At 44.0% G+C, this 16051-nt stretch overlaps 2 protein-coding genes across 9 annotated transcripts in view; one reads left to right on the forward strand and one right to left on the reverse strand.

The window, feature by feature from the left end:
• SP140 (SP140 nuclear body protein) overlaps positions 1-2399 on the reverse strand; it is a 79105-nt gene extending 76706 nt beyond the window's left edge. The window contains exons 1-2 of the mRNA XM_059168883.1: positions 2304-2399; positions 283-410 (exon numbers count right to left, since the gene is read on the reverse strand). The gene's annotated coding sequence lies outside the window, so the exon portion shown is untranslated. The remainder of the gene's footprint in view (positions 1-282; positions 411-2303) is intronic.
• SP110 (SP110 nuclear body protein) overlaps positions 2338-16051 on the forward strand; it is a 36850-nt gene continuing 23136 nt past the window's right edge. For 4 of the 8 annotated variants that reach the window (XR_009351993.1, XR_009351991.1, XR_009351992.1 and 1 more), the window contains exons 1-7: positions 2344-2546; positions 5463-5610; positions 7211-7379; positions 9417-9671; positions 10035-10079; positions 12652-12729; positions 14767-14835. Coding sequence is in view for 5 of the 8 variants with exons in the window: in XM_059167777.1 (XP_059023760.1) it covers positions 5464-5610; positions 7211-7379; positions 9417-9671; positions 10035-10079; positions 12652-12729; positions 14767-14835 (763 nt within the window). In the remaining 3 variants the exon portion in view is untranslated. Of the gene's footprint in view, positions 2547-5462; positions 5611-7210; positions 7380-9416; positions 9672-10034; positions 10080-12651; positions 12730-14766; positions 14836-16051 lie in introns of all 8 variants that reach the window. The other 4 variants (XM_059167772.1, XM_059167774.1, XM_059167773.1 and 1 more) reach the window with 3 other exon arrangements.

A 16051-nucleotide genomic window follows, 5' to 3' on the forward strand; every position in this document is an offset into this window, starting at 1 on the left:
CACTGGCTAACTCGGGCAGAAAATCAACTTCTTAGATGTATGTTGGGTAACTCCCAGAATTTACAGGATGGCCAAGGACTGAGATAAAAAGATAAGCAGTCTGGGCAGTAAGATCCTAAGCCCAGGTCATTCCACGGACCTCAGATCCATGGTATGTGGGCACCGATTTGGCAATGTGTTCTTTCCATTCTGGTTAGAAAGGAGGGTCAGGAGGAATTTTAGTTCCTGCATGACACATAAGCACACTCATTACAGTTTTGTCTCGGGGTTATATTAACTCACCTGTCCTTTGTCATAAAATAGAAGAGATCTGGATCACCTGGACATCCCACAGAACATCACACCGATCAGTTACATTGGTGACATCATGGTGATCGGACAGGATGAACGAGAGTTGGCCAGCACATCTGCTGAAGAGGAATAATATTGACCCTCAACAACGGAGGAATAATATTGACCTTCAATCTCAACAGCATCATGACGACCCCAAGAAGCCATATATCAAAATGTACATACTGTATTTTTTCATTTCTGCAAAATTTTGATACCTGCAAAGAGAATCCTCAATAACAGGAAGCACATCAGTGACTGCCTGATGCTGTGGTTGGGGAGGAGGCTATTTGCAAAGGGTATGAGGGAACTTCCTGGAATGAAGGAAATGATTTATATTTTAATTGTAATTATGATTACATTGTTAAAACTCATCGAGTTAAACAGACACTTAAGATGAATGCATTTTTATGCCTCAGTAAAATTGAGCTAAAAAGGAATTATGCATAATTTTAGTAAATTCTCAGAGCATGTATCATTGAAATAAACAGCTCAACTTTTCTCATTAGTACTGTATTCTCAAGCATGCATGGCTTAGATAAAAACATCTTTCATCGTTATTCACATCTTTTTCTAGTTTAATCGTTTCCGTCTGATCTGGCATTGTTTCCTCACCTGCTTTTTTTTTCCCCCCCCTTTGCCATATCTATCTCTGGGTGGGTCTAAAGGAGGGGATTCTTGGTTCCAGGCTGGGATGTCCAATGTCCATGAGGGGGTTCTCTAGGGTAAGCGGAGGGCTTCAGGTAAATGAATTGTGACAATTGTACAAAATGCTCTGATTCCCTCTCACTACGCACACCCCTGCACCACCCAGTGCTGTATGCTACCGAGCACGGCAGGACCCTCTCAGCCGTGAGCACCACATTGTGTCCTGGGGGTCCCTCTATTACCACGGGCTTCCTGAGTCTCCTATGCTTCTGTCAGTGCTGACCTGCCAGCCCTGGCCTGTTACTCTAGAATATGCCTGGGTTGCTGGTGCCTCCAAAACAAGCAGGGAAGGGCTTTCACTTGAGCCTGTGAGCCCTGGTTTCAAGCCTCCTTAGACCCCAGAACCATTTCTCCTATTTTTTTCCCCCTGTGAGGAGCATGGGGGTCCTGGTAAGTAAGGGAAGCTCATCGGTAGAGCACATTTGAGAATTATTGATTTAAATAAAGTTAAACAGATTTCTGTGTTCTCACAGACCCAATGTACATAAGGAATCTTTCAAGGGTGTTTGGAGGGAGTATTCTGCCTTCCCTGAAGTGGCTGTCTGGAGTCTTCTCCTGGTCCCAGCTCTTAGACCTGGCTTCCTCACATCCCCTGCTCCCAAATGTCTGCCTGGCCCCTGGTCACTTTCCTGCCCAGAAGTCTCCCTACCTTTACATGATTTCAGATTATTATTTTTTTTTTATTTTAAAGATTTTTATTTATTTATTTGACAGACAGAGATCACAAGTAGGCAGAGAGGCAGACAGAGAGAGAGAGATGGGGAAGCAGGCTCCCTGGCAAGCAGAAAGTCCGATGAGGGGCTCAATCCCAGGACCCTGAGATCATGACCCGAACCAAAAGCAGAGGCTTTAACCCACTGAGCCACCCAGGCGTCCCATGATTTCAGATTATATTCAGGTTCCCTTTTATCTCAACTTTCTCAGACAATAATTTTATTCTGACAAATTATGGGCATTTCTGAGTTACCTCCCCTCCCCTTTGGTTTCTGTTTGTTTTTTGAAGTTTGATGGTTTCTAGTAAATTTATTCAGTTGTATAACCATCACCATACTTCAGTTTGGAAACATTTTCATCCCCCCAAAATTACAGAAGGAGAACAAATAGAAAGTGGGTAGGGAAGCATACAGATGGTAGATTCCCAGCTCCCTCCCTCCCATGGCCCCTGGGGCTGGACTCTAATGCCTCCTCCCCCCTGCCCAGCCCTCCCCAGGCAGATCCAAATGGCAGCACTCCCCACCTCCCCCAAATGCCCCCGAGAACCTCACAAGTGTCTGGACGGAGATGGAGGGAGGCAGCAAGCACTGTCTTCAGCTTCCTGCACGATCTGCTCCAAATACTTTCACTTTTCTTTTCTCCGGAAGCCTGGCCCTCACTGCATGTGGCAAAGCACAGACTTCCTGTTTCACCCCTGGCATTCCCCTGCTGTTCTCCAAGTCTTCCAGGAGTGATTCCTGGCTCAGACCCTGGACCGGGAAAGGGACAGAGCAGGTGACAGACCCAGCATCCAGGTGGGTTTTTGTCTTGGCTGCTTTATTCTTCATGTTTGGTAATTGGGTTCTGATAGCTGATTTCCCGGCAGCAGCTACAGGATGGAACCAACTACTCAAACTGTGAGCCTCTCTCTTTGTAAAATATTGTCTTCCAAACATAGAGAGCAAAGTGGGATTTAACCAGAGACTCTGAAAAAGGGGGACAGACGTGGGAGTAATGGGGGAGCAGATATAAAACACTTTTTTTCCTAAATTCTAGCCTGTTGTTGTGGATGGAACCAAGATTTGCTCTCTAATCTCCTCTTCGTGCTCTGTGATTTGCACTCTGCCCCAAATGGGCAACTTACTTATTATCCATCGTGCAAGTGACTAGAGGTAGTTGCTGGGAAAGAGACAATAAAGAGAAAACATTTAATTTCCTCTCTAGTGTTTCATGAACTTTTTATATATTTTTCTTAAGCACATTTAAGATTGGTTCCTTGAAATAAATTCCTGGAAATGGAATTTGGAACTCAACAGAATACATGCTTTAGAGCATCTGACCCTGATGGCTAAATTAGCCTCCAGAACATTTGGACCTGTTTACATTTTCACCAGGAGCATTTGTGATTATTGCTTTTATTCTTTATATGGAAAAATTTAATAGGCAAACATTATTTAGTTTTCAGGATGCCTGGGTGTTTCAGTGGTTAAGCATCTGCTTTCTGCTCAGGTCATGATCCTGGGGTCCTGGAATCAAGTCTGGCATTGGGATCCTTGCTCAGCAGGGAGCCTGCTTCTCCCTCTGCCTGCTTTGCCTGCTGCTCCCCCTGCTTGTGTGCTCTCTCTCTCTCTCTCTCTCTCTGACAAATAAATAAAATCTTTATAAAAAATTTTTACATTGTCTTCTTTTGTACTGTCCCAACTACTAGTGAATTGCCATGTTTTTATGTATTTATTGCACACTTGACTTAATTGCCTGTTTATGCCTTTTGCTTTTTTTCTATGTGGATGTTTATCTATTGCTTATTCGTTTTTTTTTTTTTTTTTTTTTTTTTTTTTTTTTTTTTTTTTTTTTTTATTTTTTATAAACATATATTTTTTATATACATATATTTTTATCCCCAGGTCTGTGAATCACCAGGTTTACACACTTCACAGCACTCACCAAATCGTTTTTAAGACTGCTTTACATGATAAAAATCTGAACACTTGCATACAAGACCCAGTATCATGCACTAGTAAAAAATGGGGCTTAGGGTTGCCTGGATGGCTCAGTAGGTTAAGCCTCTGCCTTCGGCTCAGGTCATGATCTCAGATTCCTGGGACTGAGCCCCCACATTGGGCTCTCTGCTCAGTGGGGAGCCTGCTTCCCCCTCTCTCTCTCTGCCTATCTCTCTACCTACTTATGATCTCTGTCTGCGTCAAATAAATACAATATTTAAAAATATATACATATGTTTTCAAAAAATGTGGCTTTAGTCAGACAAGCTCTGCTTTACCAACCTTAGGCTAGTTACTTAACCTCTCTGTGCCTTGCTTCCATTCTTGAGAATCATAACAGACGAAGAAAAAGGAATCTAGTGGATATTATGTTCTGAATGCTGTAGTATAATTAATCATCCTAAATGTAACCCCAGAGCCACTTCCTCTTCTTACCACCTGTTCATTCTGGCTTTCTCTTACTCTGTGCTGATCTTTGAAGTATCCTTCCCCATTGGATGGATTCTGTCTGTATCAGGGATTCTAGATCTCCCTTCTACCTGTTCTCAGTCTTCCAGGATTTATTCACAATTATAGATCTCCCATGGTGTCCTTTCTTTCTCAGGACTGTTATGGATTATCCTATTTTTACAATATGTTTCTTTTTTCCTGTCAAACTTACAGGAAGTGGGAATGAGTAGAGAGAGCAGGGATGCTCTGTCTTCCACTGGTATTAGCCCTGGAACAGTCATTACTTACAGTTTAACTTTCAATCATACACAAAATGAAGTTGGAAAGTTGGAATCTCTGTTTTGTTGTAAAATAAAATCTCTGGGTGGTTGAATTTTTTTGTTAGTACTCTTTTCTTGACAATTTGTCAGGAATGTCATCTGTAAGTTTGCTACCTATTATAACATGAACATTTTCTCCTGGCCTATCATAGCTAATTTTTATAAATGTCACATGAGCATGGGAAAGGGCCATGTCTGTTCTGACATATGAAATTGATACATATAATAAATCAGTTACATTGCCTTTACTAATCATGTCTTTCACATCTTTCACATCTGTTTATGTTTGTCTTGCTTCTGTGTCAAAGATTATAGGTGGGTTAGTAAAGTTTCTACATATTATCAGGTTTTCGTCTTTCTATTCATTACCGGGTGGTCCCTCTTCATGGGCTTTGTTAGTGTCTGCCTTAAGTGACTGCTCAGGCAATCTTAACTCCTTTCAGTGTAGCCATGGACGATAGAACTTGTGACCATAAACCTAGAAGCAAAAAGTCGGAATCTGTTTACTTTCTACTACTTCCAAGTCATATGACTTAGGGCAAGATAGTAAACACCTCTATGTCTCAGTGTCCTTCACAATATAATGGCTACAATCACAGTAACCATCTTGCAAGGGTTTTGTGAGGCTCGAATAAGCTAGTGCAAAGTTTAATAAGCTAGAACAAAGTTTGGCACATAGGAAGTACTCAATAGATATTGGCTATTTGAAATCTGTGTTATGTTTACCAGCAGCCCCTTTGGGATTTCGGCATCATATTCTTGGTCGCTTTCCATCTCCATGGTCTTCGGGTGTTGTTATTGCCTTCTATGCCCATGAGCCTTTGAGGCAGGCATTTTGCTTTGCAGACTGCTCAGGGCTGCCTTTGGGACCAAGATGCTCGTCTGAAGATGGCTACTGAGCGCAGAGAGCAGCTCCCCGAATTCCCAGAGTCTTTCTTCTCTTCTCATGCCTCTTTCATAGGATGCTCACCATGACCAGGGCCTTAGAAGAGGCTCTTCTCCAGCACTTCATATACCAGAAGCTGGAAACTGCTTATGCCATATACAAGCCATTTCCCTTCCTCGAAAGCTTCCGAGACAAATCCTTCATCACGGAGACAATGTACAGGGTGAGTCATGCTGCCTACTTTCCCATGTCAGCCCAGCCTCACCAAGGAGTCCCCATCACTGAAGTTACAAACCCCAAACTCCTAGGGCTTCTGGAACTCAAAAGACCTATTCCAAAAGGCTCATTGTCAAGGAAATATGGAGTCTCAGGGCCTTCCATACAAATGACCTCGACCAAGGTTACTCGAAACAAGAGAAATGTATTGTCTCACAGTTTTGGAAACCAGAAGTACAAAATCAAGGTGTTGGCAGGGTTGGTTCCTTCTCGAGGCTCTGAGGGAGCATCCGTTCCCTAACTCTCCTGCCTTCTAGTGGTACCAGCAACCTTTGTGTTCCTGGGCCTATAGAAAAATCACCTACAATCGTGGTTTCAATCTCCACATCAGGCTCTGACCTTTTCCTATCCTTGTCTTTTCTCCTTCTCTCCTTTTATAAGGACACTGGTCATTGTGATTTAGAGCCCACTCTAGTCCAGGGTAATCTCATCTCAAGATCCTAATTTAATTACATCTGCAAAGACCCTTTTTGCAAATAAGGTCACATTTATAGGGTTCGGGCGGACATGTCTTTTTGGAGGAGCGACACCATTCAACCCACAAAGGGCACCCTCCCAGTTCCTAAGAGCTTGTTGAGCACAATCCACTCAGATATGAAGCAAGACAGGCATTGGAAGATACGACTATGCAGACAAAAAGGGCATTCTTTTATAATTTGGGGATTTTCTTAATGCACTTCCTGAGGACCAGGCCCAGGGAAGTGCATCAGTGGTTGAACGATCTTCTCCCAGTCTCGACCTGGTTGGTTCCAACCCTTCTTCACATCACAGCCCAGATGTCACTACTCAAAGAGGCTTCCTCAACCCACTCATCCAATTGATTTCTCCAAGAAACCTATGCTTTCTTTTCATAACAATTTTCTCAATAGAAACTGGGCATTTCTTTAATTTGTTTATTATTTAATGCCTATCTTCTCCACATGACAGTGTCCCTCGCTCAGCATGGGTAGCACCATGTTTATCTTATCCATTGCTTTCTACCCAAGACTAGTCTAGTAGGTATTCAGTGTTATGTTGTTAATTTTCCTGCCATATTCCTCCCTTTAGCCAGCTTCTCCTGAAGAGGAGTTCTCTGGACGACTTCCCTGTGGCTAGAACCCAGTCAGGCTATCCCAAGTCCAAGAGAGGGAGCAGAGGCTAACAAGCAATTGCAGAATTGCCCCCTTGTGACCAACTCCTTGATCCATTGCTACAGAGTTCTGCCCAGAGCCGTGGAGAATTAATGACACAGTGGCAGCCTCGACTCCCCCTTTTCCTTCCCTATTTCTCTCTTCCTTCAAATGTACCTAAAATAAGGTTCACAAAGCAAGCTTACTTTAACACTTATTTATTCCTATGACTAACAATCCAAATGTATGTGAAGTTCTAAAAGTAAACATGTGGAACTGTGTAACTTTTCTATGTTAGAGTTGAACCATGCATTTGTGCTGAATTCCTTCTTAACGGAACAGAATACCATTCTTACAACTCAGAAAACCATAAATGTGTAATGAGCTTCCATTCCGTTTTATAATCATTTATAATAATCCTCAACTCCATTTTTTAAGGAATCCTTGGAAGCCTGTAGAAATCAGGTCCCCGTACCCAGAGTAGTGTACAACATCCTCACCCACCTGGAAAAGACCTTCAGTCCGTCGATTCTGGAGACGTTGTTCAGCCGAATTAACCTGAGTGAATATCCCAATCTGACAACTATTCTCAAGGGCTTCAGAAGCGGTACGAGGCTTGTTGAATATCTTTTGGGCTATAAAAGCATGCCAGAAGCTGCTATGGTCAAATCTTGGGTTGGCTTTCAGCCCCCTGGAATTATGCACTTACAGTGCTGGGTTCTCTGGAGAGATAGGGAGCGTACTCTGTCACGGGTGTGCCAGAAAGAGCAGCCTCTGGCCCCAGCTCTCTAAGATGAATTTCTAGAAGACACATTTCTGTCTTACCTGTTCTATAATGTAGGGGGAAAGTTGTCCAGTTTACCCCACTGGGGAGTCTCTAGGGAAATGCAGTTCCAGAGACTTAGTCTGGCAAAAGGATGAGGAGAGCCAGAGGGGAAGAGAAATGAATAGTAATGGACAGTAATTATCTTCTTTTCTCAGTACTTACTCTGTACCAGGCATTGTCCCAAGCCCTCTATTTGATTGCCTCATATCATCTTTATTATTATCCCATTATTATCGCCATCTGACATATGAAGAAGCCATTATTATTCCCATCTGACATTTGAAGAAATTAAAGCTCAGAATAAGTTTCCCAAAGTTACTTGTCTGCTAAGAGCAGAGCCAGCTGTCCCACTGGGGGTTCCTAGCACCAGGGCCTGAGGTTTCAATCCCCCTTCTTTTTTTTTTTTTTTTAAGATTTTATTTATTTATTCAACAGAGAGAGATCACAAGTAGGCAGAGAGGAAGGCAGAGAGAGAGGAGGAAGCAGGCTCCCTGCTGAGCAGAGAGCCCGATTCGGGGCTCGATCCCAGGACCCTGAGATCATGACCTGAGCCGAAGGCAGCGGCTTAACCCACTGAGCCACCCAGGCGCCCATCAATCCCCCTTTTAAATAAGGACAGGTGTGCTCCTGGAGGAGAGGAGAGGGAGCTGAAGACAGAGAAAGGGTAGAAGAAGGAAGCAGAACGTGATGCACACTGGGAACAAGAACAAGCTGGATAGATAAAGACCAGGAGAAAGAGCAAGGACAGGGATGGGAAGGAGGAGGCCAGGGCAAGAGGAAGAGGTGACATGATCACTTTAGGCTTAAGGCCTAAAGTGCATGGTTCACTTAGCTGAGAACAACAGGAAGAGGACCAGCAGGTCACCCTGGATTGTAACATTTTATTAGTGGGTTCACCACTATTAACAGCAAGAGGTTCCTCTCCCAAAGAAGAAATGACTCCTTGAGCTAAAGGGGTAGCAAATGAGAAAAGTGCCCTTCCGTGTTAACCCAGGTGCACTTGAGTCCATGCTCCTGGCATCATCGGGATGGCATGAGGAGGACTGAGTTCTCAGAAGCCATGCTGAGTCAGTCTGAAAGCCAGAGGCACCACACCCCGCAGTGCTCCCCCCAACCTAGCCAAGCTCACGCATCTTTCTGGATCTGCAACTCTAAGCTTTTGTTCTAGGCCCCTCTCCAAAATCCCACCTTAATTATTTTTTCTTTTCACTGGTTGAGACAACTTAACTCCTGAAATAAATGATGGAGAAGAATCATAAGAGAAACCTGGCAATTAAAGGAATCACATACAGAAAGCCAAGGGCCTAGAGTATTTAGGATGGGGTGGAAAGTTGGTGTGGCCCACATAGGGTGTGAGGCAGGGATCATGAGGCTTGTTCTGCAGAAATGAGCATAAACCAGAGTAGAAAGGATGCACCATGTGAAGGAATTTACATTTTATCTTATTTGCTACAGGGAGGTATGATGTGTTTATTAAAACAGGGACATGTATTAAAATTATAATAGTATACAAAATTATCTAAATTCTGAAACCAAAATTAAAGAAAAGCTGAAGAAAATTAAATCTCTGAGTTCAAAGTGAAACTCAGCTTTATGTGGGAAATGACTTTGGTATTAGACCAGAGGTCTAATGCCCAAATCAAACACATAAATAGAAAGGGGCCACAAACAGAAGATGCTGGTCGTGAATGGGTTCTATGCACCTGAGGGAGGATGAATCACCCCATGCCCCCAACTCTTTGGAAGTCCTGTACAAAGAAATTCCCTAATAATTCTGAGTAGCCAGGGCGTTGATGTGTGTTCCTTCACCGATCCCAGTTGTCATTGCCTATGGAGGATGCAACAGAGCTGTGCTGACCCCCCTCGAAGCTCCAGCCAACCCAGCAGAAGGATGCTCCCTCAAGACGCTGCTGCCCCTGCCCCCACCCCAGAGCCACCAGCCCCCTTCGCCCAGTGTCACTGAACCCAGTTCATCAGCACAGCATAGAGCTGAGATCGTGGACGAACCATCCAGCCCTTCTGACCCTGCTGTGGCTCTCCCCAGAGCCATCCAGGAAGGAAGGATCATTCAAGGTGAGGAAAAGACTTTGTCTGACACCTGTGCCTCCGTGGCCTAGGGTACCTGTGGTCGGGTCTAGAAGCCCAGGGTCCCACCTTTTGGTTATCTTGTCCATCCCATGTGCCCACCTACCACACACAGCCTTCTCCAAGAAGGACTATGAGCGCTGTTAGGGGCCTGGGGAAAGCCTAGAGCCTAAACACCTGCTTCCCACCCCTGGAATAACCCAACTCTCTGCCCTGGGGCATTGATGCTTCTGTCCTGGTTGTTTTACCATTTGCTTTCCTCCCTGATATGCTGTCCCTGTACCCTGTAATGATTTTTCTTCCTCTCTTCAATGCCCGACGACAACTTAACATCCAAAATAAATGATGAAGAAGACCCACAGGAGACATTTGGCTCTCCCCCCAACACTGTTCAAGGTAATATTGCTTGGGGCTGACTTAGTTTAGTTCAGAGTGGATATGAGGGCAAACATGCACCTGCTACCCCAGAGGCATGTAGCAGAAGCCCAGAGAAAAAGAACTGGGTGTGACAAAGAAAAAGAAACAGGAGGACCGATGTCCCAGCTCAGCACAGGACTACTTGTCAGGGATACCTCCACAACCAGTTTGATGCCATGATGTCCACCTAATAACAGTGGTCTGAACTGACACATAACTTGTACAATACCCCTCTCTGTGACCCTCACTAAGTTTCTCACTTTCTGGTTACATGGTCCTTCCAGTCATATTCATTTTTATGTGGTGTGGACTCTAAGAGTTAGATGAAATGTTAGAGAAATTATTAGAAAAGATGATAGGGGCACCTGGGTGGCTCAGTGGGTTGAAGCTTCTGCCTTCAGCTCAGGTCATGATCCTAGGACCCTGGGATCGAGCCGCATTGGGCTCTCTGCTCAGCAGGGAAACTGCTTCCCTTCCTCTCTCTCTGCCTGTCTCTCTGCCTACTTGCAGTCTTTGTCTGTCAAATATATAAATAAAATATTTTTTAAAAAGAAAGAAAAGACGATAAAACGTTGAAGGATCTGCTGATTGATAAATCTGCTAAAACACTGAAAGATTTAGTTTCCAAAATTGTGTATCATATCTCTCCCAACCATCATTATTAAGGACATTGATTCATTAAATGTAACCATGGAGTATTATCAGGCACTGTCGAAAATAGTATCATGGATTCTCCAACACTGAGCATAAAGGGCCCCATTTGGTCCAAATGTTTCCTTCATTCCTCTAATACCCACCATCCATATAAGATTAACATAATCATGAAACCAATGACAACAGAAGATTCTATCTTCTAGACTACCCAAAGAAAGAAATCAATTATTAAATTAGGAAGTAATGAATCACTGTATCCTATACCTGAAACTAATATAACACTGTATGTTAACTACATTAGAATTAAAATTTTAAAATAATAATAAAGTTTAAAGAAATTGTAAGCAGCTAGTTGAAAGGAATTGATTATTGACTCTCCCGTTCTATCCCACCCTTGCTGGGCCCCATCGTTTATACTGGCGGGAGAAGATTGGTGTTTTTACTCTCCCTCTGATCCCTGTTTGCTGGTCCTAGGACCTGAAATTCCTCTTCTTCCCCGGTTCAGTGTCTGGTAACACTTGGAGCCCCCAGATAAAAGATAACAAAATGCTCAAAAGATGCCCCACCAGGCTACGTGCCAGGTAATTTTGATGTAGATAACTTTAGCTTGCCCTACTTTCTGTGTCTACCGAGAGACGAGGTCATTCAGGTCTTCTTGAGACAGAGCTCTCCTTGCCACTCTAGACCACCATCTCTGGGTTGTGCTCCCAGCCTTCGGGAGCTTCTACACGCAGGAGACCCTGGGGTAGACAAGGGAGACAAGTCTGGGAAAGGAAAACCTAGAGTGGGGTCACTGAAGATGAGAGGCAGGAGCCCAGTTGGTACCCACTAGACCTGGGCTACAAGCATCACTAGGAGGTCTGCTAAGCACAAGCATTCACTGCCATGAGTGCTGGTGGTAGGAACCCTGGGGAAAGGACAGGAACTGAGTCAGAGCAGAACTGTGTAAGTCACCCACACTCTGAGGTCATTGCAATAAGGTAAATTTCAAAACTGCTCCATCCAAATGTGAAGGAAACAAAATCGCTGTGTGGCCCAGGTGTGGATGGTTATTTTTCCCAGTTCCCACTCTGACTGTGGAGAAGTTTCAACTTTAAAACCAGTCATTTCTATAGCATCTTGATTTTTAAGAGTTGATAGGATTAAAATAATTTTAAATGCAACAAATTATTTTAAATGTCTCATGACTGCTTGCCAAAATCTGAGATTGATCTCATAGCACTGTGCAAACAAGAAGGTGACAGTCTTACTTGAGATTTATAATGGCTTCCAGCCCTTCTGTCTTCTCAGTGCAGCAAAAAAAGTAGAACTTTGGTTTTATTTGCTGTTAACACGTGCTTACAAGTAGAAGTTAGCTCCTACTAACTTCTTAGCAAGTTAACTAAGTTAACAGTTAGCTCCTGCTAACTTCTTATCAAGACTCTTAGCTTCCTTCACTATTTTTCAAGGTAAATCATGACAAAGAGAAGGTCCAAAAATATCCATTCACAGACCTCTAAGCAATAACATGTATTTTTCCTATGGCGAAGACAATCCCCTTCACTGAAGCCACCAGAACTCAAGGTCAGCCCTCACCCAGCTCGAAGCCTCACTCCATGCATGAGAGCAGCTGAGAACCCTTCCTCCTCTCTTCCACTGAATAAGGGGTACCTCTTGAAACAGGTCAAACTGAGCCTTCCTCTGTGTGACAATTGTTCCCTGCTTCACAGGGATAGCCACCCAGGCAACTCTAACCACAAATTGATCACATCAAGGCAGAGCCAGGGGGCCCCATGGGCTGGCAGACCCCCAGCCCATGGTAACATGTTCTGCACCCTCCTGCTCTGCCCTCAGTTCCCTCAGGGCTTTTCCTTCAGCCTGTTCCAAGCTCTGAACTGAATTCTTTTTCCTTTGTTAGTGATAACAGATGACTCTCCCGAACCAAATGACCCCAGAGAGCTCCAGGAGGCATCCAGCATACCTCCCAACAAGAAAGGTAAGGAAGGGTTGCCTTTCTCCTGTAGACATCAGGAGCGTGAATTTGGAGATACTTTCTGCTTTTCTGCTATTTTGTCAGAAGATCCCACCATATGATTGTAGTCATGATGTACACATGTTTCTGCATTCACTGTGTCTTCCTTGAAGGCTTTCATGAAGACTGTAAGGAAGCCAGGAGGCACTGAGGGCCTTTGAAATATGTATCCATTGCAGTCACTTTCTCTGAAATCATCAAGGTCTTCTTTACCCACAACTCCTTGAAGGGTTAGTCATACCTCCCTCTAACTGAAAGTGGGTTCCCCTGAGAGGACACTGCATTCTCTCAAGATAAGGCCACATACCGACTGCTCTCGCTCTTGGTGGAAGGCAGGGAGGATGTCCACTGCTTGCTATCCACCAGTCCCAGCCAGCCCCTTCCTCCTCCATCCTCTACTTTGAGGCTTAACCATTCAAATGAAATACTCCCTCCCCAGTCATCAATACCATCCTTGACTTGCCCCCAATTCCTCAGCACACCCCAAAGGCTGACTTGGAATTTTTCTATCAGTTCAAGTCCTGCCACCATCCTGGACACCTTCAAGGTACACAGGGATAAGAGTGCCCTCAGATCCTTCTTCAGCTCTTTTCCAGCAACTTCTTCCTGCACCAATTCTTGGCTCCTGCACCCAAAGGCAACCCATCAGCCTTCCCATCATTGAAGCCTGGCTCGACCTCCCAGTGATTAATTTCAGAATTCTCTTTTTTGACCTCTAATACTTAAAGTCTCCTGCTTCTACAGCCATTGTTCTATCTCTGAGCTCTCCTCCTCTGCCCAATCTTAAAAAATTAATTTGAGAGACACCTGGGTGGCTTAGTCAGTTAAGCCTCCAACTCTTGATTTTGGCTCAGGTCATGATCTCAGGGTTGTGGGATCAAGGCCCATGTTGGGTTCTACACTCAGCAGAGTCTACTTGTCCCTCTCTCTCTGGTCCTCCCCCAGCTCACATATGCATGCTCTCTCTCTCAAATAAATAAATAAAATCTTTTTCAGAAATTAATATGAAGGTATCCCTGCCTGGTTTCTTCCTTACAATTCATTCCCTCTGGAGCTGTCCTTCAACTTCATTTGAATGACCAGTGCACTGGCATTTCTCTTTTCTGGTTCATTACATGCCCTCTTCATGCCCCTTTATACAAGGTTAGAGCCCAGAAACCGTTACTTCAGTAACGTCTTGCTGATATCTTAATCTGCCTTGACTCTCACTGTCTTTTCCTAGTATCCTCTGGCAGGTCTTGGAGGGACCCCATTATCGGCTTTCTGCACACTGTGTCTGAAGGCAGGTACTGCTGGGGAGAGCCACACAGCAGGACAGAGCACATGGGCTGTGTCTTCATGACTCCAGCATGAATGACCCTCCCATGCTGCCTGACAATTGCACTTCTTGCAATGATCCTTTCCAATCCTGAGCTTTTTCTTTGAACTGCCAACCCTCCTCTTTTTTCTTAACAGATTACTTTTCCTCCTACTTCATAGAAAGGTTCAGATAGGAATCCCCTCAGTTCCTGCTATCAACCAGCAAACTCTAACTGAATCTGTCCCCTCCTCTCCGGTTCCCTCTTTCCCTCTATAGCAATCCTTCCACCTCCCCTGATGAGGTCCATGACCCCTTCTCTTTCCTGAGAATTCAGCATCTCCCTGTCACAGGATCTGCATTCAACCACTTGCCAAGCTTATCATAGCTCATGAAAAGAGCTTCCTCTTGATTCTCAGCTCACCTCACCTGCTTCCATAGTTCTCTCCTCCATCTCACAACCAAACTGCTAGAAATGAGTTAGCTAAACTCATTGTCTACATCTCTTCATGTCGCTCTCTCCTCTGCCGTGTTAGAATTTCTTCTCCCTCATTCCATGAAGCAGCAACAAGTAAGGTCATCCCAGTACCTCCTCACCACTATGGTGTGAAGACCGAAAGGGAAAGCTGAAAATTATCGACACGTAAAGTTGGCAGGTTTATGTTTGTAGCCATGAAAAGATGATCTGTACTTTTTCTGTTTAGGAAAGAAAAGAAAAAGATGTATCTGGTCAACTCCAAAAAAGAGACGCCAGAAAAAAAGCCTCCCAAAAGGTAAGATGAGAGAACAAGAGCAGGTCAGAGGCCACAGACACCTCATGTTTGCAGGTCAAGGTGTGGGAAATTGAATTTTATTCTAATAAATGAGGAGACATTGAAGATATTTCATCAATAAAGTGAAGAGATTTCATCAATAAAGTGACATGATCCCATTTTATGTTTGACAAGAAGGGTTCTGGGGCTGTGTAAAGAATGAACTGGAAACGGAAAAGAATGGAAGCAGGGCAACCCATTTGGGGGGCAGATGTCACACAAGTGGATAGAACTCTGGATTCAGATCTGGCAGTGGAGATGGGGACGACAGCCAGTTCAAGACCAGCTTGGAGGTAGAGTTGAAAGGCCTCGATAAACTGGAAGCTGGGAGCAGAGAGAAACGAGGCCTGCTTTTCAGTATCTGGCTTGAATGGCCGGGTGGAGGGTAGCATGCGTTGCTTAAAGAAGATGCAAATAATTGGAGGAGAAATTTTAGACTTTTCCATTTCTTTCAAGGTTGGTGTTAGCAGTCTATGACCTTGTGCCAAGACAGTAAGTTTTTTGTCAAAAACTGTGAAGGGTCTGAGATGGTACCCCATTAGATACGCACATTCTTTAGGGAATGTGCCTAAAGAACCCAGGCACCTGAATCTAAGAGAATTCCTTATTAATATTAATTCCTTATTAATATTCACAACCAGCTCAACATCCAGAGTAACACTGCAGCATCTAACCCCCCCACATGCAGACCCACAAGCAACGAGAAGAGAGCTGATGGAATCTTTCTGAGGGCAGATGATATCCCACAGACAAGAGACAGAGAATGAGAATGGTGGATTTTCTGTTTATGGACAAGGACAACCATCCTCTTGCCCTCCTGAAAGGAAAAGAAAACAAACAAACAAACAAAACAAACAAACAAACAAACAAAAACACCCCTTTTGCTGCTTTGAGATTAAGATTGAAACAAACCTGGGTTCTCACCCTTAACTTTTGGATTTAAATGCCTCTTTCTAAGAGGCAGAGAAAGCCCAGGTGTCTCCAGGTTTTACTAAAGTTGTCTTCAAGTTCTGGGCTTCACCCCTTTTTGATGTGTAAATACCTATGGAGGGAGGACTCCTCCCCCGCCCTTTGGATTTCACTTTGGGAAGTTAACTTTGGGACTTAACCTAGAAGTTAGCCCTGCTCTAGGCATTGGGCAATCACAGGAGATGAGAAGTTTATCATCCTTTTAGAT

Source organism: Mustela lutreola, chromosome 3 (assembly GCF_030435805.1).
Source record: "Mustela lutreola isolate mMusLut2 chromosome 3, mMusLut2.pri, whole genome shotgun sequence".
NCBI lineage: Eukaryota > Metazoa > Chordata > Mammalia > Carnivora > Mustelidae > Mustela > Mustela lutreola.